Here is a 26,403-nt window from a genome sequence, read left to right on the forward strand (position 1 = left end):
CTCTAGTCTGAACACGTCTCCCCAGCAGTTCAAGCAGCGACAACGGGGCAGACACTGGCACAGATATCACTCCCTGTTTTTTATGTTAGGGAGTATTGAACACATGTTTGAAAGGAAGACAGGTGCGCCAAATATCTAGAGGCCTGGTTGCAGGATGAGCAGCAAAAAATGTGGCGCGTGCATTAGCGAGACTGTGTGGTCTATCTCAGAAATTATGTCTGCATTTGACTCCTGTGTTTGATGGACATTATTATTCTTTTCTTATTACTCAAATAAACGCCAACTCACCAACACATCCCGACACTATTTTGGCTCCAATTTATCTCTGCTATATGGGCAATAAGTGCTCTGCAGGACAGTGCCAAGCCTTTCACCACTAGGTGCCTCCTTGTCATTCCAGCAGGGCTGAAGAGCCTGCAGCTTCATGTGCGGACTGCAAATAGAGGGGAGCGCCATTTTCAGGCCCTTGGGGATTATGGCACATTTCATACCCTATAGCCTCATGGACTTGAGGCGACAGGGCTTGCTTGGTAAATACCCTCCCTCAATTGGGAACCAGGGTTCGATTCTAGTGAACCTCTCCATCAGCTGGGTGAAAGCCATCACGCAACTGAGAATCAGGGTTTGATTCTGGCGAGCCCCTCATTTCACTGGGTGATCTAATCAATCAACTAGAAACCAGGGTGTGATCCTCCCCACCAATGTTATTTTCCCCCAGTATGTTCTTTTTATTTATGCCCTGTATTTTTGTCAGGTCAATCTACTGGTCCTGTCACATCCTGCCCCCTAATAGGATATGCATCCAGGGTTACATTCCAGTGAATGCATTAAGTACACAGTACATTACACCTGACCACTGAAGCAGTTCAAGTCTTAGTAACCTACAGTGTCGAAATGCCTGCTTCATGTATATGTGCTGTACTACACATGCCCAGTGTATGACAAAAGTTGTTGCAACACCTAGGGATTCTGGGGTGCCCACCATCTCCATTGCGTTGGTAGGCTCAATGATAGGCCTCATGTCTGGGAAACCCTCAATCAACTGGGTCAGATGATGCTGGTTCGATTTCCCCCTGCCAGCGTTAACACTATTATCCTTTTGTTTTGGGTCCCATATAATCCAGTTTACTGTAAATGTTTATTTTATCCATGTATTGTTTTTCTGACAGCATATCATTCTACATACAGAATACACCCATTCAGTAATATCTGTCTGCAGAATATCAGTTTATTTATACATTCTGGTCAGTGTCTGAATAGTCCCAGTTTTCAGAACAAATGGCGGCCTTACGCCTGGGAGGCTACCCTACTCGGGGAACTCTCCTCCTCTGCAGTGGGCCAGGCAACAGCAGCAGCATCTTTGAAGCTGCCGGCCACCGCAAGCTTCCCTCTCCCATTTGTTGCCACCAGACTGACCGCAGCGAGCTACGTTACTCAGCGCATCCAGCAAGAGTACTTTGAGGTGCATTGCGTTACTCGCCTCCGATTACACTGTGGCACTTCAAATGGAAAAAGTAAGGAATTTGCATACTGGAACCTTTGCTGATGTGACAATGGTCCTTGTAAAAGGGAGAGATGCCAAGTGCCCCCACTGTCCATACCCAATCTGTTAATGGCACCGAAGTAACTTGATAAAAGTGTCATTTTAACAAGTATTTGTTAAAATGAACAAAGAATACATGTAGAGTAAGCTTCAAGTATCATTCCTTTAAAAGGGTAGAAAGAGCAGGAGATGGCCATAAGGCATCCATAAGTCTGCAGTTTATTTGTTTCACAGAATACCATGTTGAGGGAAGCCATCACAGTGTGGTGCCTTAATCATGGCCTACTGGCCTTTGCATCCCAGGTAGAGAGAGATAGTCCACCGTAAAATGGGCAAACGCTTGCAAGCGCTTGGAGGCGTTACTGTCCTATATGCAGGGAGTTAACACATGATTCCATATAAGTAGGGTGCCCAGGTCCGAATTATACCTGTGTGGAGGCCATTGGGAAAAGAGGAAAAGAGGGAGAAAAACAACCGCGTACAGCGCCTAAGTGTGCTCCAGTTGCCAAATTGAGCATTTGAACATCAGCACAAGAAATGCTGCGGCCAAGTTACTGCCATATGTTGTGAAAAAACAAATAATTTCCATTGCCGTCTATTGTATTATACAGTTTGTATTCCTGAACAATTCAAATGAAAGCAAAGAAAAAATGTGGAGCAAATCCCACACATTGGGCTCTATCGCAATCTTGGTGGTATCCCGGCGGTACTGCCGGGATACCACCAATGCAAATAGCGTTATCGCTACTCGGTCTAGCGCAATTTGCACCGGATCACGTGTAGCAGTAAGGTGGTTAAGCCCCATTCCCTACTGGGTTTAAAGAGTGGCAAAGGTGGAGAAGAAAAACGTACTACCAACAATGACATAACCCCTCTCACCATTACTAAAAAGGCTTTTTTTCACAGAGATCAAATTCTACAGATGGGGCAACAGAATGAAAACCACAAAAAGGGTGAACTTGAAGGAAACAATGCAACAAGGTATCACAACAACAAATTCAGAATCGGAAACAGAAGAGGAGAAGGTACCCCAAGTGCAGGAGAAAAATAATTAAAATCAGGTCCAGGTTGCGTCAGAAACAGATGGTAAGGTAACCAAACACTGAAGACAAATTTGGTATGTGATCTTTGTACTGTACAGTTTGCGGACATTAATATGAAAGTACTAAACAAAGGAATGAGTTTTGTTTGTAGTATTAATCCAACAGGAAAATGTTCCATTAATCAGCAGATTTACCTTTACCGCCCAATCTTTGAGCAGAAAATCCGCTGGTGGAATTGCCGACAGAGGAGATCCGTCATTGTGGGAAGAGGAGCATGCGGCGGCCGCCATTTTGTAAAACACAATCCACTCAAAATCACCAAAGGGGATTGCCATCCAAGCCTACAACACACCCTGAACATGTCCTCAGGCAAAGGCAAAGGGAAGGTGACAGAAATGCGACAAAGAAAGCCACAATTCAGTGTGCTGGCCGAGGAAGTGGTGGCTAATGCTGACAAGCTATATGGGTCACGCAGCAGAAAGATGTGCCCCCAGCGCAAGGCGGCCATATGCACTGGGTTAAGGAACAAGGTGGCTGCCGTCTGAGACAACACACGGGACATGGATGAGATACGGAAGCAGTGGAACGACTTGAGAAGCAGGGTGCGGATGCTCATCAATACCCACTGCAGCTCACACCATGGGAGGAGAGGGTGAAACGCATCCTGCACATGGAGGGACAGGAGGGCGTGGGCACTGCGGATCCGGAAGCCAGCTGCCACGAAGATCCTGGTGAGTACTTGAGTAAGTGGATCATGTTCCACATACACAACAAGTACATTGAACTGGCAACAAGCACACCTGCAGTCACCCAGCCAATGCAAGCACAACAAGTCAAACACGTTGCGGCTGGGGGTAATTCCGCGGGAGGTAATTCTGCCGGAGGAATTTTCGCTTATTTTTCTGTAGGTCATAATTTGGCATAGAAGTAAAGTTGGTGGTAATGGGGTTACTGCCAATTTCACCACTTACCCGCCATACTTGTAATGAGGCCCATACTGTATAAAACTATGTGCCACGCTTAGACACCTTGTATTAAGCGCGTTATAAATAACCTATCATATCATATCATATATTGCAAAAAAAGTTCAACCTAGAGATTTTACAATCCAACGCTTTAGAACGATTAGTCTACGAACAGTTGGACGCAGGCACAGCAGCACAAATGCCTGAAAAACTACAACTATTCTTTCACTAGACAAAACAACTAACAAGAATCTCAAACCTGTATCTCTCTACAGAGATTCACACACACACATATATGTTTTGAGACTGATTACGAACATTAGGGAATCTATGGCTAGAAAAGTAGGGGTGTAGTTAAATAGTGAAAATACTATGCGGCTGAATACCGAATAGTTGGCCCAAGTATTTGGCCAATGTCATATAGAGAGCTGAATAGTTCACTATGGGGGCACAGTGTGGTTCCTCCCCGCCATTGTTACAGAAGTAGCACTTGCTTGATGCACGTTATGGAAATGGCATCGCATTTTCCTCTGGATACATGCACATGTTATGATCAGTTTAATAATGCTGCACATCTCCACAACTTGCCTCCAGCTTTTTCATTCTAGAACAGTCCATTAAAGTGCCATGGTACCTTTAACATGCTTTCCAAAATGAATCTGGTAAAAAGTGCCTCACTGTTAATATGCAACATATGTAAGAGGTCAGTCATTATCCGAGGTGGAGAGGCAAGTGGCAAACGAGCATAAAAAGCGCGATGGGCCTAGAATGCGTAGAAGGCATGAAAGCCATAAAAAGGGCTAACGGGCATAAGGGGGTCTAACAAGGAGTTGTATATTATACCTATATGCTCTAATAGCATGGACATAGATTGGCATAGCATGTTGACAAAACATGGCATTGTGTGCTTAATGTTTTACATGTCAAAAGATCTAATGGACTATCCCTTGTTAGTAAATCCACAGACCAAGTAGACAATTAGTTGCCATTAGTGCTTTCCAGTCGAGTGGTAATGTAGGTGGAGTGAAAGAAGGCTAACATGGTTTTCCTCACCATAAGGGGTTGGCGGGAAGGGCGGGAGGAGCTATAGGAGTGGGGATCATGATTGTGGGGATGAGGGAAGATTTATGGTGCAGGTGTGGCTCTGGAGTTTTGTGTTGCTGGGTGTGGTTGAGAGCGGGTGAGGTAGGTACTGATGGGATTTGTGACAGTGAGATGTGATGTGGTAGGATAACGTTATGTTATTGTACCATTTATAGGGCAAACCTAGCTCGAGAGCAGCAGAGCACTTTGCAACAGGTGAAAGCCAGCGTTGGGCATGCCGTTTTTGAACAGTATCACAGTGCTGTTGGCCGAAGGATGGCAAAATGTGGATTTAATTGTGTGCGAGGTATTGATGAAACAGCCACGTTTTCAGTGTTTTGCAGAAATGGAGGAGGTGCGGGCATTCCGAACCTGCTGCGTAATAGGTTTGGGAGTGAGATGGGATGGGTGGGAATAGTTTCATGTCGTAGGAGTAAGGGGGAGTGTTTGTTAGGGGTGCATTGAGTACTTGGCAGTGGGAGGGAGTGTGCTGTGCTGGAAGGAGGTGTAAGCGAGATGGCCTTGGGTGTCGGGGGCAGTTGTTTGGGTGGCAGCAGTGTGGCTGTGAGGGGTGATGGTTTTGGTGAATAGTTGCAGTAAAAAAGATTGGGGGGGATGGGTAGAGGTGGCACAAACCAAAACATAAGGCTACTGGCAGACCACCTCCCGTTCAGGAAAGCTTTGTAAACATTTCCAACAAGTCTTCTCATCTAGCTAAGGGAGATGAATGCAAATCTTCAACAATCTGCAAACGATGTCCTTAACAAAATGTACATTAATTAAAGACCTAGTCTACTGGAATGCACGGTTATGCTTGGCTGTGAAAGATGTGTAGCTTATGCTTTACCTTACTTAAACAACTGCATCCTATTTTCAACTACTTCCATCTCCTCGTTCCCTTCATACAGTTCTGACACAGCAAAGGCTGGCATGCAGTGCAGTAAATCAACAACAAATACATGCAGAGTTCTCAACAGGAACAAGTAATCTTGAGTCACTGAATAGGGTTAGATGCAGTCACTGGGAGATGGACCACTCACCCCCCAATTAGAAATGGGGAATTATATTGATACAACAAGTAGCAGCCCCAAGAGCTTTTTATTAGGACGACAAATGGTTTGAGTGCCAATAAACTGGTGTCAAGGCACTAGTGGTACTTTTCTATCGCGCACGATTATGGGGAATACTGTCTAATTCTTCATAGAAACAATCAATAGAAGTAGCTTTTCAGCGTAACAACAACAAGGCACCCCTGTAATTGCACTATTTCTGTAATTGGGAGGCAGAAGAATTACGTGTGCCTTTGATATTTTGTGTTGTGATTGTATCAAATAAGGACACATGTTTTACCAGTGTATTAGATAAACCGTTTTCTACTGGTTAGCCTCATACCCTGAGAGATTTGAGGTTGTAAAACGTAGAATCACAAACATTTTAGTTATGTATTCATATACAGGGAGGAACAATCCTCTTCTGATGACAAAAGAACGTACAATAGATAAGAAATCAGATTTGACAGGAAGAAGTGAGCTTCTTCCAATGAGATGAGTTCAAGTGACATTCTGGCCAGGTTGTGGGGGGAAGTAAAGGAAGAGTCATCTTTACCATCATTAGACATTTTAAAAGTACAGGAAGACAGTACGGCCGGCTGTTAGGGATGTGACCATGATGGATGAAGTGCTAGAGTGGAGGCAGATAAAAGGGGGTGGGGGGCAGAGACAGGTTAGAGGTGAAGGAGAAATGCTAGCTAGAGGTCAGATGAGAGGTAGGCTAAGAGGGTAACTATGAGGTGAGGAGGAAGGCTTTACGTTTGGTTTTGAATAAATTCTTGTGGACTGTTTCTCAGATGTCCGGGGGAAGAGAATTCCATGCAAAATGAGCAGGCAGAGAGAAAGAGAGGAAGCATAGGGCAGGTGAGGTGCCACAAGGGCAGTCAAGGAGGCAGAGCAGAGATTATGTTGAGGCTTGCAGAGATGGAAAGATGAGGCTAGATACAGTGTTGTCCTACTATGGATAGATTTGTGAACCAGGACAAGAAATTAAAATCTAGGCCTGTTTACATCGTCAGCCATTCAGCCTGGTGATGGTACGAGGAAGTAGGTGTGAAGTGAGGAGTTCAAAGACAGTCCTGGTAGCGAAGTTAATGACCTTGTTAAGAGTACAGAAAGCATAGTTGAGGAGACTAAAGAGGATTCTGGCAGAGTAGTCCAGTTTAGAGAAGTCAAAAGTGGTTAAGAGATGCTTGGTAGTGCTGAAAGGAAGAAGGTGCTGGAGGTTGAGGTGTGTAGCCATTGCAGCTTTGGAGATGAAAGTAGAAACACATTGGCACTTGAACGGATTAGAAATAGTGATTGTGTGCCAAGGCCCGGAATATTTATTTGTCTGGTTTATAGGCATGGTGTTGCTTCTTGAATAATGTAAAGTCACTTTTTGAAATATGTTTTGTAGGTGTTGCCTTATGTCTGGTGAATGACTGTAATTGGTCCTCCTTCCATAAGATTCTGAACATCAAGCAACAGTTCTAAAAACACTAGATGGGCATGAGGCGAGATGGAAGAAAAGGAACACTAAGCTCTGTCCTTTAAGGAGGGTGAACAGGAACACTGAAAAGGCGTACAGAGGTCCTTTGAGGCAATGATGGAGGTAATGACGACAAAGGACTTAGCCACCAGCACCACCACAGAGAAGAATGATCGCAACCAAGACCTAACGGCGAACATCCACAAATAAATGTATGTCCCGAGCAGCTATATCCACGTGACCGGAGGTGAACTGGGTAGAAAAAGATCGCTTTACTCCTAATTATGGTTAACTTGAAACACATGTCTTTCTGGTGAAAAGAGGATTAGAGAAACTGCAGAATATGTCCGCACATAAGGACTATATAGCTAGCAGAAGCATGGCTGAGAGCAAAAACATATAAACTCAACTGACTTGACCCTACCCCCTTCATACAACGTTCCACCAGCTACAGCAACAGAATGATGTTGCTGCAAGATCTCAACAGCAACCATAGACACATCTGGTTGCATTGGAAATCGATAACTATCAGGAGGTCCCAGAACGGGAGTGTCTCAAGGCAACAACCCAACAGAAGAAGCTCATTCTTTAAAACAACTCCAGACCATCATGTCTTTAAACTGGGAAGAAAGACTTTTGCCTTTGAGATGAGGCCATCTTTCAGATCATCACCTGGAATCAGAGGCTTAGTTCCTGGCCGTGGTGTGGATTGATATTGGTGCAGCAGGAAGTAGAGTAGCAAAGCAAAAAAGGATCTGTTTCTCCTTCTTGCTATGCTGAGACACAGTCACTGCTGGCTTAGTCTAAGAGGGATTTACAGAAGCTAGAAAGGGATCAAGGAAAGGTGGCATGAGGGATCAGACAAATGCTTTAACCACTCTAAACCCACCACTGCTCAAGTGCAGGGCGAGCAATTCTTTCCCTAGTGGAGGCACTGCGTTCACAAGGTTTCTCCAACAACCTCCCTGTTTAACACTTTTCTATACTATGCAAACACAGTTCTATGAATCAGAGAAGGAAAATGTTTCTCCACTTTCTACTCATCACATGCATGACCTGAGAAGGGAGACGAAATAACCAATCGCAGAGATGAACCCGCTCTTGAACGTTTGTAACCTACCTGCATGTGAGGGAGTGCTGCTTTCTGACCCTTTTATACATGGACGATCCAACACACTCGTTTTCAGGCCTTGATCAATCTTCATATCTTTGTCCGAAATAAGTGATGGAGCTCCTGTCAAAAAAAAAATGAACATTCAAGCTGATTTGCTTGTTTACATTTTAACAAATCACAGCTACGTGAATCTCTGTCTTGCACAGGGAGGCCATTGGTTGAACAGAATTAATTGCATAGTTTATATAGAGCTCACGTTTAAATGAGGCTGAAAGTAACTATGCAAATATTAAAAACTCAATGCACAGGTCGACCGCAGGTTCAGAGCTTCAACTAAAGAGGTTGGCGATAAAACTGTCGTATAATCTGAAGGATGCCAGAGTTATAAAAATGGAGCACATCATTTAGTGAACAGGGTCATGATTGGGACGACTATTGAATACTGGTCCAAAGGCCTGGCTTCCAAGGAAGCTGATTACTTCTTCAGTGATGCTCACCTCAAATATTATTCAGTCAAGATGTAGCGCATAGCTCTCTGGGTCACTAACTGTGGGCGCACAGTATTGCACAGCACAGGTACTGAGTTGCAGACTAGGCTCAGATGTACAGAAAAGTGGTGTACCACCCATTTTTACTACCTACCATTAGGCATATACTCTCAACATAAAATAGGGCGTAAAAAAAATGACCAACACCAATAGAAGAAAGTGAACACATAGGAGTCTGCTTTGAGGGGTAAGTAATGTGAGGCAGTGTGATGCTTGAGCTAAAACATGGCGCTGATGCACAGTGCATTCTGGGGGCACTCAGAGCTATAATGGATATTTATTCCATGCTTCAGTGAAAACTGCACTTGCTTTGCTAAAAACATTAGTTGCTGAGCCTGGTATGCAGGCCTCAGCCAAGGACACAGTGCTGGGAAAGCGAGAATCCACAGGTGCCGGCTGATATCAGATATAAAAAAAAGGGTTTGTTACGTCTTGATATACTTGCGTCAAGGTCTCAGGGTGAGTTATGGAATTGTTTTCCGTGGTGCTTTAGAAGAGGGAAGCTTTGCTCCTTGGGGATACTGTCGGTTGACCCGGCCGGCAACCAACGGTCACTCAGCAATGCGCAAGCGCTAATGCCAGAGGAGAAATATCCAAAACATATCAGTCTTTGTCCTGCCATGGGGCAGTCCAGCACCGAAATGCTAGGCAATTCTCCTCTGAACAAGAGTACCAACAGCATCCCCAGACACGTGTTTCGGTCTGGTTGGACCTCATCAGTAGGGCGGAGCTGTGCCTCTCTAAGAATAGTGAGCAAGGGGGCCACGTCTGGATTCCCCTAGTAATTTAGGTTGACCCAAAGCTACTTGAATTATGCAAATTAACAAGGGGGGTCCTGGGAGTCTCTCTGCCAGACATTAGTCCTGGTTACAAGAGACTTACCCAGAGTCTTTAGCTCACTATCTTTCACAGAGGAGAAATATCCAAAACATATGTGCAAGTCAATTACGCTAACTGGAGTGTGTGGCAGAAACAGGACAGGAAACGTGTGCCATTGGGGTTTTGGAGTCGTAAGTTGCCCGATTCTGGTAACTCATACACTCCATTCGAGAAGCAGTTGCTGGCGTGTTATTGAGCCGTGGTCGATACTGAGCAAATGATAGTGGGGCATGATGTGTTGATGAGGCCTGTAATCCCGATTATGCAATGGGTGCTGAGCTCTCCTAAAACACACAGAATAGGACATGCTCAAGAAGCCAGCATAATCAAATGGAAATGGTACATTCAAGACAGAGCTAAATCAGGGAATGGTGGGGTTGCCAAATTACATGAGCAAGAGGCCAATATACCACCCTCAGATTACATGCCACCGGAAGTGTCTGAAAAACGCGAGTCTCCCGTGAAATGAGGAGTACCTTATGGCGATCTGACCGTAGAGCAGACAGAGCTTGCCTGGTTTACAGATGGCTCGGCCCGATATGTGGAAACCGAGCGATACTGGAAAGCGGTGTCATACAATCCCAAGACTAAAAAGATTTTGACAACATCAGGGAAAGGGAAGAGCAGTCAGTTTGCAGAACTTTACGCAGTTTACCAAGCATTGAAACAAGAGACCCCTGGTCGATGTCATTTGTACACAGCTTCATGGTCAGTGGCGAATGAATTGGCGGTGTGGCTGCCAACCTGGCAAAAGAATGGGTGAATGATTCATTCAAAAGAGTTGTGGGGAAAAGAACTGTGGCAAGATATTGCTGAAATGTTATCACAAAGTGAAGTCACTGTGTATCATGTGGATGCACATTTTGCTGCAGATTCATTAGAACGTTGGTTTAATTCTGTTGCAGATGAACACACCAAGATTTCATCTGTGGATGCAGAGGCTCAGGAAGACAATTTGGAGGGTTTGGCCAAGTGGGCTCACCAGAAATGTGGGCACCTTGGAGAAAAGGCTACTACCAGGTGGGCACAAGCTCGAAGAATCAGTATTCCTTTAGAGGTAGTGAAAACAATCATTTTGCAATGTCCAGTGTGCCAACACCAACAGCATAGGCCTATCCCTCAGATTGTCCAGGGTACGTTGCGAAGAGGAAAATTACCAGGTCAAATTTGGCAGATTGATTACATCGGTCCCCTGCCAATCAGTAAAGGCTGTCAGTATGCATGCACTATTGTGGATACATACTCTGGATATATGATGGTTTTGACGTGCAAACGTGCCACACAACTGAACACCATTAAGTTGTTGGATCTGATCACGTTGCATTACGGGGTGCCTTTGCAGATTCAAAGTGACAATGGGTCACACTTCAAAGGGAAATTAATTCAGCAATATTGTCAGGAAAAGAGTATTGAATGGCTCTACCCCGTGCCCCATTACCCTGCAGCTTCAGGATTAATTGAACGGATCAATGGTTTGTTGAAAGAACAGCTGCGCAAATCTGGAGATGGCAGTTTAGCAGGCTGGCGTGATCATGTGTTTGATGCGGTGCAAGTGCTAAACAATAGGCCTGTGAATAATCATGAAACTCCCTTATTGCGGCTAATGACTCCTGCTTTACAGATTCAACCCAACTCAGTTAGAGAGACTCTATTGTACTGGGAAATTACCCCAGGTTCTTTAGCTCCCTATCGGGCGACTCCAGAATCAGCAGGGGTAGACTTGCATCCTCATGAGGAAATCAGATTAGACCCGAGAGGGATTGTTGTGATTGAAACAGGGATTGGGGTACACATTCCTCCAGAGCATATGGGATGGATTGCTCCTAGATCTGGCCTAGCATTGAAGGGAGTTCAAGTGCTGGGAGGGGTTATTGACGCTGATTACCAAGGCGAGATCAAAGTCATCTTGATGAATAGTGGGGACCAAGTGTTACCGATCCATAAGGGCGATCGGGTGGCCCAGTTGATTATTGTTCCTGTTAAGTTGTCCATGATTAAATAGGGGGAGCCTCCCTCAGTGTTAACTACCCCTGTGGATCGTGGTTTTGGCTCTTCAGACAGTATGGTACCGGGTGCGAAGGTGTGGGTTGAAAGACCAAGTGGGCCAGCAGTGCCCGCAGATGTTATTGCATCAGGCAAAGACCAGGTAGTTTTAGTAATGGAACCTGGTCAAGAAAAATGGCAGTATGTGCCCGCAGACAAATGTTACCTAAGAGAGTGATTTTCAACACTGATATCTCTTTTCTGGGTTTGCCTTGTAGAGCCTGTGTCTGGCTGGTGTAATTGTGGGACTAAATGGACTATGTTTGGGCGAGTCAAACGGCATGCTGCTTCCCATGAAAAGTGTCACATCTGTGCCAGCGATCCATGTGAAACTGATGATGATGAGCAATGATGTCCGAAAGCCGTCCTATGCCGATGCCGAAAAGCCAGCCAGACCGAAGAAATTGATTTGTGGAATGCGAAAAACACGTCAGGTGCAAGTGCAAACAACGTTGATGCCAGCTATGCAGGAGATATCTTTAGGACGGCGAAGATATTCCCCGATAATTGTCCAAACTGAGAATATGTGGACATATTTGGCACAGCAAGTACTCAACATTACGCACTTTTGCCTTACTGACGTGCAACATGCGGAAGCTTTGCTGACTACCTGATCAGTAGCTATGCCGACGCCGGCTCCAATCTTGAAGCATATTTTCGGCGTCATGCACAATGATTCTGCAGTTCAAGATTCCGATATCAGACAATACTTTTCAGTCTATGAGTACTGCAGGTTTTGCCAGGAAACAGATCGCAAGTGGAGAACCTTGACACGTATTATAACATACAATATAACTCAAGGCTATGTGTGTTACTTTATGACCTGCAATGTAATAGAAATTGGCAAATGCTAACAGCTGAATTTAACCAAACAGAAAAATCAAACTGCGTTTGAGAAAAGGTTGTGTTCACGAGTTCCAAGCACATGTACCAGTGTGAATAATACTATGGGCCTCATTACACGGTAGGCGCTAAGGGATTACCAGCACCGGTAAGGTCACCAGTGCCGGTAATCCCTTAGCACCCTACTACGAGGTCCCTCAGAGGGCCCTGTCCTTAACGCCTGGTCAGACCAGGCATTAAGGACGGGACCCGCTGAGGGACTTCAGAGCTAATAACGGTACCGCAAATTGCGGTACCGTTATTAGCTCCTTCCCCATTCACATTGAGCCCTATGGGGGCTCAAATGGGAATGGGGAATGGTATTTGGAATGGGGACTTACCGGGTCCTCCAGGGTCGGAATGACCCGGTAAGTCCCCATACCGCCTACCCGGACCCGGTATGCGGTAAGGGAGTAGCCATGCTGCTAATAGCGGCATGGTTACCTCCTACCGTGTAATGAGGCCCTATACCTTGCAATCATACAGTGACAGCTGCCAGTCATCTAAATCACATGAAACTTCCAACAGTATGGCTCTTCTCATGTGGCAACATCACATACACTTACATTCCAGCTAACATTTCCGGAGGTCCATGTGCCTTAACTCGATTAGGGCTAATGATGTTGCCTTTACACCCAGCAATGTCTCAAAGCAAAAAGTCAACTTTTGAATCTGTGGGTTTATCCCCAGATTGTGATTCACTTGTGCATTTGTTACCAGAGGCTGAGGTTCTAGCATTAGTCCTTTCATTAGTGGGAGTTTGGGGTTTAGCTGCTGGGGATTAAACATCTTTAATTAAACTAGCATGTTTAGTGGTAAAGGGACTTAATCATACTTCTCAAGCATTAGAAGAGTTGCTCCTTGATAGCAAAGTTATTAGAAAAGCAACTTTGCAAAACAGGGCTGCCGTTGATTATCTCTTGCTGAAACATAATTTGGGCTGTAACGCAGTTGAAGGTATGTGTTGTTTCAATCTAACTAACCATTCACGATCCATTGAAAGTCATATTAAAGGTTTAAGGGACCTCATTTCCCAAGTGTCTCAAGATCATACTGGGAATTGGTGGGATTGGTTATTTTCATGGATTTCTGACATTGGGGGTACACTGCATTATGCCTTTGCTTGCATTTGTATTATTTTGGCTATTATAATAATTGGTTGTTGTTGTATTCAATGTATTCCCAACTTAGTTCTGATGTTTCGTCGGTTTCAGAGACTGGCTCCTCTACCACTGTGCTATGGAAGGTAAATATCCAAGGGTGGATTGTGATGCTTGAGCTAAAACATGGCGCTGATGCACAGTGTATTCTGGGGGCACTCAGAGCTATAATGGATATTTATTCCATGCCTCAGTGAAAACTGCACTTGCTTTTCTAAAAAAACATGCTTTCAATGTTATTTGTTGCTGTGCCTGGTATGCAGACCTCAGCCAAGGACACAGCGCTGGGAAAGCGAGATTCCACAGGTGCCGGCTGGCACCAGATATTAAAAAAAGGGTTTTGTTACGTCTTGCTATACTTGCGTCAAGGTCTCAGGATGAGTTATGGAATTGTTTTCCGTGGTGCTGTAGAAGAGGGAAGCTTTGCTCCTTGGGGTTACTGTCGGTTGACCCAGCCGGCAACCAATGGTCCCTCAGCAATGCGCAAGCGCTAATGCCAGAAGGTTTGAGAAATTGCCACCCCTTTTTGAGGAGGGCATATATGCGGAGCTCTGCAAAGGTCGGGTGGAAAAAACACAAAGATCTCGGTCGGAGGGGGGACGCCTTGTTCCGACCTTCCTGTGGGCTGTTGTGCTCTCTGCCTGGCCTGGCTCATTATAGAGATTATGGTGGCTCAGTGCCTACTGACTATCCACAGAAACCTTGTCCAACAGGTTATTAAAAGGTTTAGATCAGTGGTGGCTTCGGATCTTTGCCAAATCATCAACCGTTTTTTTGATTCTGGTAGGGTTCTCGACCGTTTAAAGATAGCTGCAGTTACACCTCTGCTGAAAAAACCTTGTTGGACCTTGGCGTTTTCTGAAACGTTCGCCCCATCTCCCTTCTTCCTTACCCTAATAAATCAATAAAGATGTGGCAAAGACCCAAATACAAGCTTTCTTGGAGAATAGGGTGTTTTAGATGATGCCGAAGCAGGTTTTGTGTGGGCCGCAGCATTGAGCTAGTGATGGCAACTGATGATATTCGCCATCCAGGGGATGCGGGCGATGTTGGCGCATTGATCCTTTTGCAGTGATCGAAATTGACTTTTTTTACTGGGTGGTCCCACCTAGCGCAGGGTTAAGGGGGTGGACGGGGTTCATTGCAGGGCAAGGCGGGGGGTTTACTCACCCAAATAAACATTTGCCTCTCAGCCCTTTAGAAGATGAATCATGAACACCTGGAAAATAGCCACATTTCTTATAATGTTGTGAGCAAAGTACAAAAAACGTGCACACCTTTTAAATCCCCAAAAGTCCACATTTTTGCGCATGTACCAGGCGCCCCCTTGGCCAGTAGCCCCTGCATTGTCTCCAGGCCTACCACACACTAAGGGGCTTTATCTGAAACCCTACAGTCCCCTGCCTCCTTGGACTTTCCCAGAGCAGCGTTGCCCTAGGTGCACTTACTCAGAGCATTGCTGCCTTGATTGCACTTCCTCCTCCCTCCCCTTGGCACGTCCCCTTTCCTTCTCCCCTGCACTTTGCGCCTCACACTTGCATGATCTGAATGACAAAAGGCCTAGTAAGATTGTTTGTTTTGTCCTCCCTCTGTCTTCTCTCCCTTGTCTTGTCACGCCTAGAAACACTTGTGTACAATCGTGTTATAAGTGACTTATCAGAGATGTCATTTTGGGGATGCCAGGGGTCGCAACTGCGACCCCTGCGGTCTCCCTTGCTACCCCTAAAAAAATACAAAAGAAAAAAAAAACTTTTTTGAAATGTAAGCTCCTGGGCTGGGTGTGGCAAGCGCCAAATGGCTCTTTGTTTCTGGAGTGGATGGCTTTCTTGTTCAGGCCTTTAAAAAAAAAACAGGGGGTTGCAAGTGTTACAGTGACGCTAAATAAGGACTAATAGGAATAACAAATAATTTGTCTTTCTGGTATTCTATACAATAATTGCTAGACTTGCTAGTTGCTAGACTCATTAAATGTTTATTTCAGGCACACTTTCAGGCACACTTCAGGGGGTGAATCACTGATTTAGTCTGCTCTTACCAACTCAGCCTTTTATCCTTCTGAGGTCGATAAATGAGTAACAACACAGGTTGGATGGTATTGTATGTATATTTGTTCTATATCGAGTGCTTAAGCGTAAGTGCTTTATAATAGCACATCATTATCATTTGGCCTTGGACGTCTGCTTGCATTCAAAGTAATTTGGTAATATGGGCCTATACACACTGATAGTAACGATACAGAGGGTGATCCATTCTTGTTTGAAATGTATATCACATTAGAGTGATATCGAAACCATATTTTTAGTTGTGTATTTAGGAACAATGATATGTGATGCCCCTTCCTGTTTTTTCAAGGAGTGAAAGGTTGTGTTCTGTTGCTTCCTATGATGTCACTTTGCAGTTGGGTCAAATTATATAATTAATTGTGATGTCATCAGAGGTCAAGGGTCATGTGATGTCACTTCTGCTATCCATTGCATTTTGGTAAAATGACGTCCCTGCTTTTCATATCATATCATATCAATATGTCCTCTATTGTGCAACATTGACATGGAATTTTAGAGCACTCCTGCTCAGCCCATCAAGTAATCTTGTGGAGAAGTGTCTCGCTTCTCAACCACGACAATGGTTGAAATCCCGGCCGCAACACGAACGCACTGCAGAATTCGAAAATAAATGTAAAGTGCACAGACGAGTGCACATGGATTTCCCAGGCTTGGGGAGCCGGATCTCAGATCCAGGGAGACATTTTGTGCCCGATCCCAGATCCGGAAAGATCTGGCCCAATGACAGCACTGTCCTTTTGAATTTATCAGCCTCCTTTGACACTGTTGACGACTCCATCTTGATGTCTTGGATTTTCAGCTTTGCTGTCAGAGATAAAGTTCTAGCTTGGATCTGCTTGTTTATGCCAGATAGAGATCAGTCAGATTTCCTCTATTTGAATCAATTCTGGGAGACCCCGGGGTTCTACACTCAGCCTTCTGCCGTTTAATCTGTATCTGCAACCTTTATAAAATATTATTCCTTCTTTTGAAGCCTCTTTTTTATTTATGCGGTTGATACCCAACTGATTTTCCCTGGATGAGTGCCAATCGTCTGAAGTTTAATATTCAGAAGAAATACATTCTGTACGGCTCTACTACTCTTTGTTCCCCTTCTGTAAGGGCTTGGCAGGCTGGAGGGTTGCGCAGAGCAGTGCCAGAGGCTAGGATTAATTCCAAACCTTCCAGTGTCTTTTGTTTTGCATAAGTTACCCTAAATGGAATGGGGTATACCCAGACCTGGGTCCTGAGCCTGCTGGACCTAGAGACCCAAGCTACTCCTCGCTGATTAGGCTGAAACATATCTAGGGATGCTTGTGGTCTCGTTCAGAAGGGATGTGACCTAGCAATTCAGGCTGGGCTATCCCTTTTGGGGTGGCACCAAGCCTGATTTGCCTATGGATTTTCCCCTCCTGTAAGGGCTTGGTAGCCTGAAGAACGATGGTCTGGAGGGTGGTTAGGATTAATTCCAAACCTCCCAGCCATCATCTCTTTTGTTCTGCAACTACCCCCTTAGTGCATGGTGATTTCAAATTGTAGGCTGAGGAATGTTGGCCCAGTACTCTTGGCCATTGTCCTAACCCATCTGGGAAAATGACAGATTTTGGGATCTGGCTGAATCCCCTGCTCACCATAGATCATCAGATTAGTAAAATCACTAGTACATGTTTTTTCATCTGCACACTCTAAAAGGATTTCTGGACTAGTTCTCCTTTCCACACTGAATTCAATTGGTAAATGCTTTCCTAGCCAGTCGTCTGGACTTCTGTAACTCTACGCATTGACGACTGACCAAATCAGCTGTATTGCAGATTGTGCAGAATGCTGCCACCCACACGATCTCTCAGTTGGGACGAAGGGCCTATATTTCATCAGCTCTACGTATGCTGCACTCGCTACAAGTGGAGAAATGTATCCTGGTCAAACCTCTGTACCTAGGACATAGGTGCTTCTATAACCTGACAACTTCCGTTTTTAGGGATCAGTTTGCTCACTATAAACCGTCTCGCTTGCTGCAGTCTTTCCCTGCTGGCCTATTAGCGGTGCCCAAGATCAGACTGGTTAGATGCAGGGGGTGGCCCGTCTCTTTCCTTGCAGTGAACCTCACTCCCATCTTTCGAGGAATCACTTGGAGTGCAGGCAGAAACTAAAAACGTTTACTTATTAACCTTCCTCTCCTTTTTGTGGGGTTACATTGCTTTATTGACGCCATAGCGCCTAGATGCCTTTTCAATGTGAAATTCTGTGCTCTATATGCACACGTTGCACATTTACACCCTTTATGTAACACACAACTATTATAAATTGTCGGTGCATCCAACTGCCAGCACTGTCACAGCAAAGGTCGGATAACTAGCTTTATTTCGGCATTAATACCATGAACGCAAAGAATAAAGCAGGATGCATTCTCATAAGATAACATGGTGCAGAAATTCATGATCATCACAAAAACAAAACAAGTAAAATCAGCCAACTAGAGGCATGCCGTTTTATGTAAATCTATTACTCAATAAATACTTAACTGATATCATTATGAAGTGTTGGTTCATTCATCTCGTCTTCACAAATAATTCATTATATTGGTAGGGGCTGGATTTCGTTAAACTTATACAACAATAAACAATGTGTGATGAATATCAAGGTTTTCATTATTACGAGGCAAAAATAGTATCCTCTCTTTTGTATGGTGCAGAGATTTGGGGAACAAAACTAAGGAGCGAAATAAATAGATTCGAAGGGAAAATACTAAAAAATCTTATTTCGCATGCCCAAAAGACTGCCCAGTGAATATAATCAGATGAGGATTGGTGTGTTTTAGCTATGCTATTCTCTAAATAATAGGGCCGATTCATGAAATAAATGTGCGCCGAAAAGGGGAGCGCAAGCGTGAAAATCGCAGCGCACGCGTGCCAAAGCCGCGCACATCGATTCATGGAATTCAGTGTAAATCCTGGGATGTGCGCTAAATTCGTGGGTGGCGCACGCGGGCGCACACGTCACTTAACGCGTGTGCTACGCGCACCGGGAAAGCGCACATAGCACAGCGCACACAAGAAAAGTGGGCGGAACGCGGGGCGTAACACGCGGAATGGGGAACAACGCGTGAAAATGTGGGCGTTATGGGGGAAGTACAGGAGGTAAATGCTCGCAACGCCCACAGGCGCGCTAACAACACGTATTCATGGAATCGAATAGGGGAAAGGCGTACGCCAAAAAAAGACGCGCTAATCCGGAAACACGTTCGCCAGCAGGAAGCAGGCGTAAGCGGCCCAGTGCAGCATAAAAGTGTGCGCAAACAACAAAGAAGCTCAGACACTACGATGAATATACCGTTCCTCGCAGCAGTGGTCGTGGGACACCGCAGGAGGAGGAGGATAGCCAGGCCCCGCATTTTTTTTACCCAGGACCAGCCTTTTTGGGATGCCTGATGACCAGGTGTATGGGAGGTACAAGTTTCCACCACACATAATCCTAGACCTGGTGAGGGAGTGGGAGGATGACCGCACATCACCCACCCTGTGCTCCCAAGCACTGAGCCCCTTGGAAAAGGTGCTCAATGTACTGCACTTCTTGGCTACTGGTTCATTTCAGCGGACAAGTGCCATAGTGGGGGGGGTGTCACAAGCCATGCAGTCACGCTGCCTACACCAGGTGTTGGCCATCATGACTGCACGCCCCTCAGTCCGCAGGCACAAATACATGCCCAGAACACCTGCAGAAAGGCAGGCCGTGGTCCAGGACTTTTACGGGGTGGCACACTTCCCCAAAGTGCTAGGTGCCATTGATTGCACCCATGTGGCTCTACGTCCTCCCAGGGCCACTGAGCACATCTATCGAAACCGCAAGCACTGGCATTCAATCAACGTGCAGGTAGTACATGATGCCATGGGAATCATCACCTCAGTATATGCCAACTATCCAGGGTCAAGCCATGATAGTTTAATATTCAGAATGTCACTCCTAAACCGGGAGCTGGAAACTGGGCGGCATGGCGACACATGGCTGATTGGTGAGTATAAATGCCTCTGCACATGCATGCATGTCAGACACTGAGTAATGTGAAAACCCCACTAATGATAGCCATTATCACCTCCCCAGGGGACAGTGCCTACCCTCTGAGCACCTACATGATGACGCCAATTCAGAACCCCACCACACCACCCGAGGTAAGATACAAACAGCCCATTTGCAACCCGGGGCATAGTGGAGCGCACATTCGGAGTGCTCAAGACACGCTTTCGCTCCCTTGACCGCTCTGGTGGGCAGCTGCTATATGCAACCCCAGTAGTGTGTAGGATCATAGTGGCAGCATTTGTCCTGCACAACGTTGCAACCCGATGGGACGTGCTGGTGGACATGGTGGTGCCCCCACATCCCCAACCACATGCACGGCCGCAGCGCATGGGAGGTGAAAGGGCACGTGGTGAGGCAGCCCGTACCCAGCTTGTGGCAAATTACATCACCTAAAATCCCACCCCTGCAGAGTGCACACAGCCCTGGCACATAGCAGCTGACAATCAATGATGATGACAAAAGGGACACAACCATACCAGCCTGAGATTGTTCACCTGGAAGTGTAACATTGTGTGCATCCGTAGCTACTTAAAGACATCCAATGCTGTGTCACAAAAAGACACACATTCATGCAGCATGAACGACTACCCCCTTGCAAAATACCACATCAAAATAGTGCCATGTCACCCAACCCCACCCCATCTCAGCTACCCAACACACCATGGCATGGCATGCATTGTGAAACCAACAAAGTGCACTGTCCCTCATGGAAACAGGCCACAGACAATATGCTCTCAGTAATCAATAAGAAACAGCCCACCTGAACAAATACTTACCAGCAACACAAAACATCAGTTCAGGATGAAACAGTGGCAATATATGACAGTAAAAAATGTAAGTAGTTGCAAGTGTCACAACCTGATTAAGGCGGCACATCGACCCCTTCCAACTGCAGAGTGTTGCTGTCAGGCAAATGTGTCAGTGTACTGCATACAACATGAACTGCATCTGCAAAGGAGATGGGCATGTTAAGACATGAAAAAGCTACATGTATATAAGGATAAAGACATGGATGCACAAGCAACTATCAATCCACCATGCAGTGGAGAATCGAACAACAATCCCCACTAGGGATGTACACACAGTTTTGACTACAGACTGCCCACACAACTCATGGGAGCCCAATGTCACTGTGTAAGTTACTGTCACTTGGTCACACCCTTTGCAAGCCCATGGAAAGGGGAAGCAGGAGGGGTGTGTGTGGACCGGGGGAGGCCACCCTGGAGGGACGAGGTACAGGGTGCACCCTAACACCCACTTGCGTGGATGTTGAGAGAAAAAAAAACCTCCATGGGCTCATGGCCTGCACGGCTACGCTACAGTGGGAGAACTGTCGTCGCTGTCATCACCCTCTGCTGCTACATCAGGATGTGGCCGTGATATGGGAGGCAGACCACGCAAAGCCCTGGTATGGTCCTCCATGACAGCAAGCATGCGGGTCTGGAAGGTTTGGTTCTGGAGGATAATGGTACGGAGATCCCCATGCAGCACCTCATGGGTAGAACGCATTTCTGCCTGCATGGCCTTGCGTGATGCCCGGATCTCCTGACGGGTTGCCTGGGGCTCAGCTGACAGTGTACGTGTCAGCTGCTCCAGCTGCTGTTCTCCCTTGTACTCCGGGACATCTCAAGTTCATCCAGAGTATCTCTGAGGGACCTGTATCCTAACATAAGGGCTTGCCTGTGGGCCTGTGACTCTACAGATATGGCTGTGCGCAGAGTCTCCAGTCCAGTCCGTCAGACGCCAACATGTCCTCCCTGTGTGAGTGGCAAATGGATTCGGTTGCCTGCTGCTGGAGCTCCATCTGCCTTTCAGGGGAGAGAATGGAAGTGGCCACCCTATCCATTGCCTGAGCCATCATTTCACACAATGCCCCCTGTTGTGCTGCTATACTGTACATGGAGTTCTCTCACACAGTATTGCCTGGTGGCGCACGGCCACCGCTATGGCGGGCACAACACCTGTTTGGGGCAAGACGATGTGCACCTTGCTGTGCTGGCACTGCCTGAGGCTGCAGGACTGCATTCCTCCTTTGATCTGCTGTCCCAGGAACAGGAGCAAATATTGTGGAGTGTGACCCTGCATCCGTAACCTCCAGAGGCGGATTTTCCAACACTGAAATCCCCATAGAGGAGTCTACCCCCGGTGCATGTGGGTTGGACAGAAGAGCATCCCTGCCAGAAACACTCACCTGCGACGGCACATATGTCTCAATGTCCGATTCAGCACCTGATTCATAGAGGTCTCCGGAGGTGTACCCAGAGACACCCGTGGACAGCATTGTCTTTAGGAGAAATGGGTTTTCACCCACCACCACCCCACGTCCTCCACTGGTGCCCGGTTGTGGCTGTGATTCCTCGTGGGTCTGCACCATCTCCTCCTCCTCAACAGCATCAAGTGCCTCATCACCTGCAAAAACATGAAAGATAACAAATGGAAACAGGCATGAGCACCATAGCACACACACATAGGCCTGACGAGGCAGAGATCCAGTACTTAAATGACACATGTCCACATGACAATAACCCTGGCATGCATGCACTGTCGATGAGTTGGAAGGGGGGGCAAAAAGTAGACACTGAGGACTCCAAGATGGAAAAGCAACACATGTGCTGCATAGCACTGGCATCACACATTAGCCTGTGAGTGGCATGTCCAATACGCATACATGACACATGCCAGCACACAGATGGCACGTAGCATAGCCTAGATACATTTGACAAGTACAGCCAGATGGTAGGAAATAAGTACGGTCACCCATCCATGTGAGATGGACATCATGAGAGAAAACATGCAAAATAGTGTGACAAAACACGCATTTGCCACACGCTGCAAAAAATCCAGTGTTCACTGATGCAGTGATGGCAGGCACATGGATACATCAATGGTTGGTCACTTCAACATGACAGAAGACAATAGTCATGTTCAACATTCAAACAGGGCCCAAAAATTATTGTGTGCAGGCCATGTGTAGGTGCACATTACTCAATCAGCCTGAATGGTGAAATCATTCACATAACAAGGTAATAAATGTGAGCCATTGTGGGGTGTAATCTATGACTGAAGTATGTTACATTTGTGGCAGTACGGCAAAAAAATGTGTGGTAAAAATGGCAAGGATTAAAACAATCAGGCTGAATGAAAAGGAAAACATTTTGAACAATATTGTTGCAAGATGACAGTTGAAGGGCAACTGCAGTAATCAGGTGCAAATTGGCAACTGTGGTCAGAAGGGATACTGTCATACCCAAAACCAAGGCCGGGGAATGGTTTGGAGGGACCACATGGGTGACCCATACCAGTCATGACTACACAGCCTCACCTGGCACTCAATCAGAACACATCACCCAAGCAACATACACATGGATTGCACACACATGCATGGGCACTCACCGGACAATGCTTCAAGATCTGGTAGGTCTCCCACGCCTCGGATCTGATCCTCTGTGATGAAGCCTCCAGTGACAGACTCATGTTCAGCGAGTTGGTCGTCCTCTGGTGGAGACCCACCGCCAGTCACCACAGTAGAGGCATGATTGGAAGCCAGCTTGTTCTTTGCTCTGCGTTTCAGGTCATTCCACCGCTTAGAGCAATCATCAGCTGTGCGCTTAACGAATCCAAGGGAACTAAAGTGGTCCGCGATGGTCTGCCAGTGGGCCCTACGTTGAGCAGGCGTAGTCTTGCACCCTGCAGTAACCACCATTTTACGGCTATTGGCCGACACATAGCCCACAAGTGCATCTAGTTCGGCGTCATTGAAACTAGGCTTCCTTGACGTGCCGGAGTGTGTAGCCGTGTCTGGGGTCCCAGCCTGTACTGCAAGAGCACCCTTCTTCTTCTTGGAAGGTGGTGTGGACCCTGAGTGACTTACGCCGCTCTGGTTGGTAGGGGCAGAAGCGCAGGTGGACTGGGCACTGGAAGTTTCCGAAGGCACAATGACCAAAGGTCTCACTGCAGGCATTGGCTGCAGGGTGATGTTGGCAGGACCAACCTCGGTGTGATGGACTTCGACCGACACTGTCCCGGCTGGGAGACTCGGAGCTGGGGTGGATTGAGCTGCAGCTGCCCCTGCAGCCTCCTCACCCTGGCTACTTGGGGCAGCAGATGGCATTGCTGCCCCAGATCCACGTGGCCTGGTGACAGCAACTTTCACCGACACACGTGGCTTAGACTTGGTGACATGGAAGTCAGCCTGGGAGTCATCCTGTGCCGGTTCAGTTGACAATATGGGCCGGTTTAACAAGGGCTGAGCTGGGATGGTGTCAGCTACATTTCCCCCAACCATTGGGGGGGGGCATAGGTGTCCCTGATTGGTCCTCCACACACTGGCCTCTTGGGCCACCCTGCACATCCTGGCCATGTCCCCTACCGCACCCACCTCTTTGAGCTCAGCCACCTTTGCCTCCCTTACTGCTTGCTCGCCTCCCAACCATGGCACTGATGTTGTTGTGCATATGGGAGTTGCAGTAAACCATTGTCCTGGACAATTTGGGTGAAAGGGGTAGGGTACTAGATGGAATTCGTACCCTAGTGCTCTAGCAAGGCTGTCTGTGACCCCTGGGGGAAGATGACAGGTCACGCAATAAACAGGCACCCCAAAAACAATATTTAACGTGCATGTGCGTGGAAAAATGAACCCGCACTACGCTGTGGCACCCAGAAACACAAAAATAAGCGTACGCGTGGTACACGCAGCCTACAATGACCTCTGAACAGGTACGCGACACACGGGGGCAACCACAGTTGGAAAATATGTGCGCGACTTTCCGTCTGCCTGGAAAATGAACGTGAAAAAGACGCACGTGTGTGCGTTGGAAACACCCCCGCCAAAAGAAGAATTGAACGCTGTCTGAGTAAACAGGGAGTTCGAACTGGAACCGTTGTGAAGTTATCGTGTGTGAACTGACAAGAAGTACAAGAATCACCCGCTCGCTCTCCACAAAAAGCACGTACAAGAAAATGGCGTCCTACGCTTACCTTTTAAGCCAGCCCACACATGCAACGTCACGTACGCGCTAAGGCCCTTTCCTCCAATTGCACGCAGTCACACCCGGATGTGCAGTTTTTGCACGTGTACAATCAACATGCACCCGTGTTGAGGGAAACGCCCTTGCGCGTCATGTCACAGACGCGCTTACGCGCTAAGGGCCTTTCCTCGAATTACACGCTGACGTGCACTTTTTTCACGTGCCAAATCACTCCATATCAAGCTGGCCATGCAACAACACACGGAAGACCACGTTCCTGCCCAGAAGTCCATTTTCCTGCCCCCCAGTGCCCCAAGCACGCTCCCACCTGCCATCTGCTGCTGCCTGCCTGCTGCCCATGTGCCCTGATGTTTGGTGCCTGCACGTCAGCCATCTGCAGAGGTGCAGTTGCTGTGACCACCCCTGCTGGAACAGAAGACTCCCGACTGCTATACCATTGCTCCACAGCCCAGCCCCAGGACCCAGTCGCCCACCCACACCTGCCTCTGGGGTTGCCATGTCGGACACAACACCATCTGGCACCACTGGCAACCCCCAGCCAGAGCGGCAGAAGGCTACCAGCTTCAGTGCCAGTGAAGTTGGTATCCTGGTGGAGCGAGTCCTGGGGCAGTATGATGCTCTCTTTGGAAGTTTGCGCGCCGACAATGAATGACGGAAGAGGACCTGGATGGACATCGTGACTGCCATCAACGAGGAGGGGGTGGCAGTCCGCGACATTCAACACATCCGGAAGCGCTGGGAGGACTTCAGGTCCAGGACCCTCAACAAGGTCCGGCGCCTCGTGAAGGCAGCGGATGCAGAGGGGTGCCGGGTCCGCCTTAACAACATCCAGATGAGGGTCCTGGAATGCATACACCCAGCGCTCCACCGCCAGGTCCTTGAGAGGCAGACCCGTCTGGAGTCGCGCGGTAAGTGTACATGCCTACTGCTTGGAGGCTGTGAATGTTAGGGTGTGGCAGGAGTGTGCAGGTTTTATATATGTCTGTGTAGGGCCATGTATGCATGTGTATGTCCAGGGAAATGAGCCTGCCGCATGTCAGTCCTCTCATGTGTGAGACATATCTATGGTGTATGTCTTGGTAAGCATGCTTGGCAAATGCAGGTGTGGGTGCACACATTTTTGATTGTCTGTGTATGTACTGTGGCATGGTTGTGCTGTCACACATGGATGCTGCTTCCACCTACATGTATCAGCACTATGTACATTTGCATGTGTGTGTATTTGACAAGTGTGCAACTGTGATACACCATGGATGCATGTGACACTGACATGTATGAGGCTGATTGCCAGATGTGACATGGATGGGGATGTTATCACAGTGACAGGTGGTGGAGATGTACAGATGCATGTATGTCTGGTGGCGTGTGTTCATGTTTTCTGCACTCCCCATGTTGCATGTGACGTCAGGCTCACCTTCGGCTGCTCATGCTGTTGTTTGTGTATGGATGCTGTTGCCTGGTGCAACATTCCTGTTGATGTGCCCATGTGTGTGAGTTGAAATGACATGTGTGTTGGGGA

The 26,403-nt window shown here is 47.0% G+C and overlaps 1 protein-coding gene across 1 annotated transcript in view; it reads right to left on the bottom strand.

The window, feature by feature from the left end:
• The window catches only part of LOC138582129 (zinc finger protein 773-like), a 167,083-nt gene that overhangs the window by 39,262 nt on the left and 101,418 nt on the right, over nt 1–26,403 (bottom strand). The window contains exon 5 of the mRNA XM_069653134.1: nt 8,275–8,388. Within this exon, the coding sequence (XP_069509235.1) occupies nt 8,275–8,388 (114 nt within the window). The remainder of the gene's footprint in view (nt 1–8,274; nt 8,389–26,403) is intronic.

The sequence above is a fragment of the Ambystoma mexicanum genome, chromosome 3q (assembly GCF_040938575.1).
Source record: "Ambystoma mexicanum isolate Mex_15411 chromosome 3q, UKY_AmexF1_1, whole genome shotgun sequence".
Lineage (NCBI taxonomy): Eukaryota > Metazoa > Chordata > Amphibia > Caudata > Ambystomatidae > Ambystoma > Ambystoma mexicanum.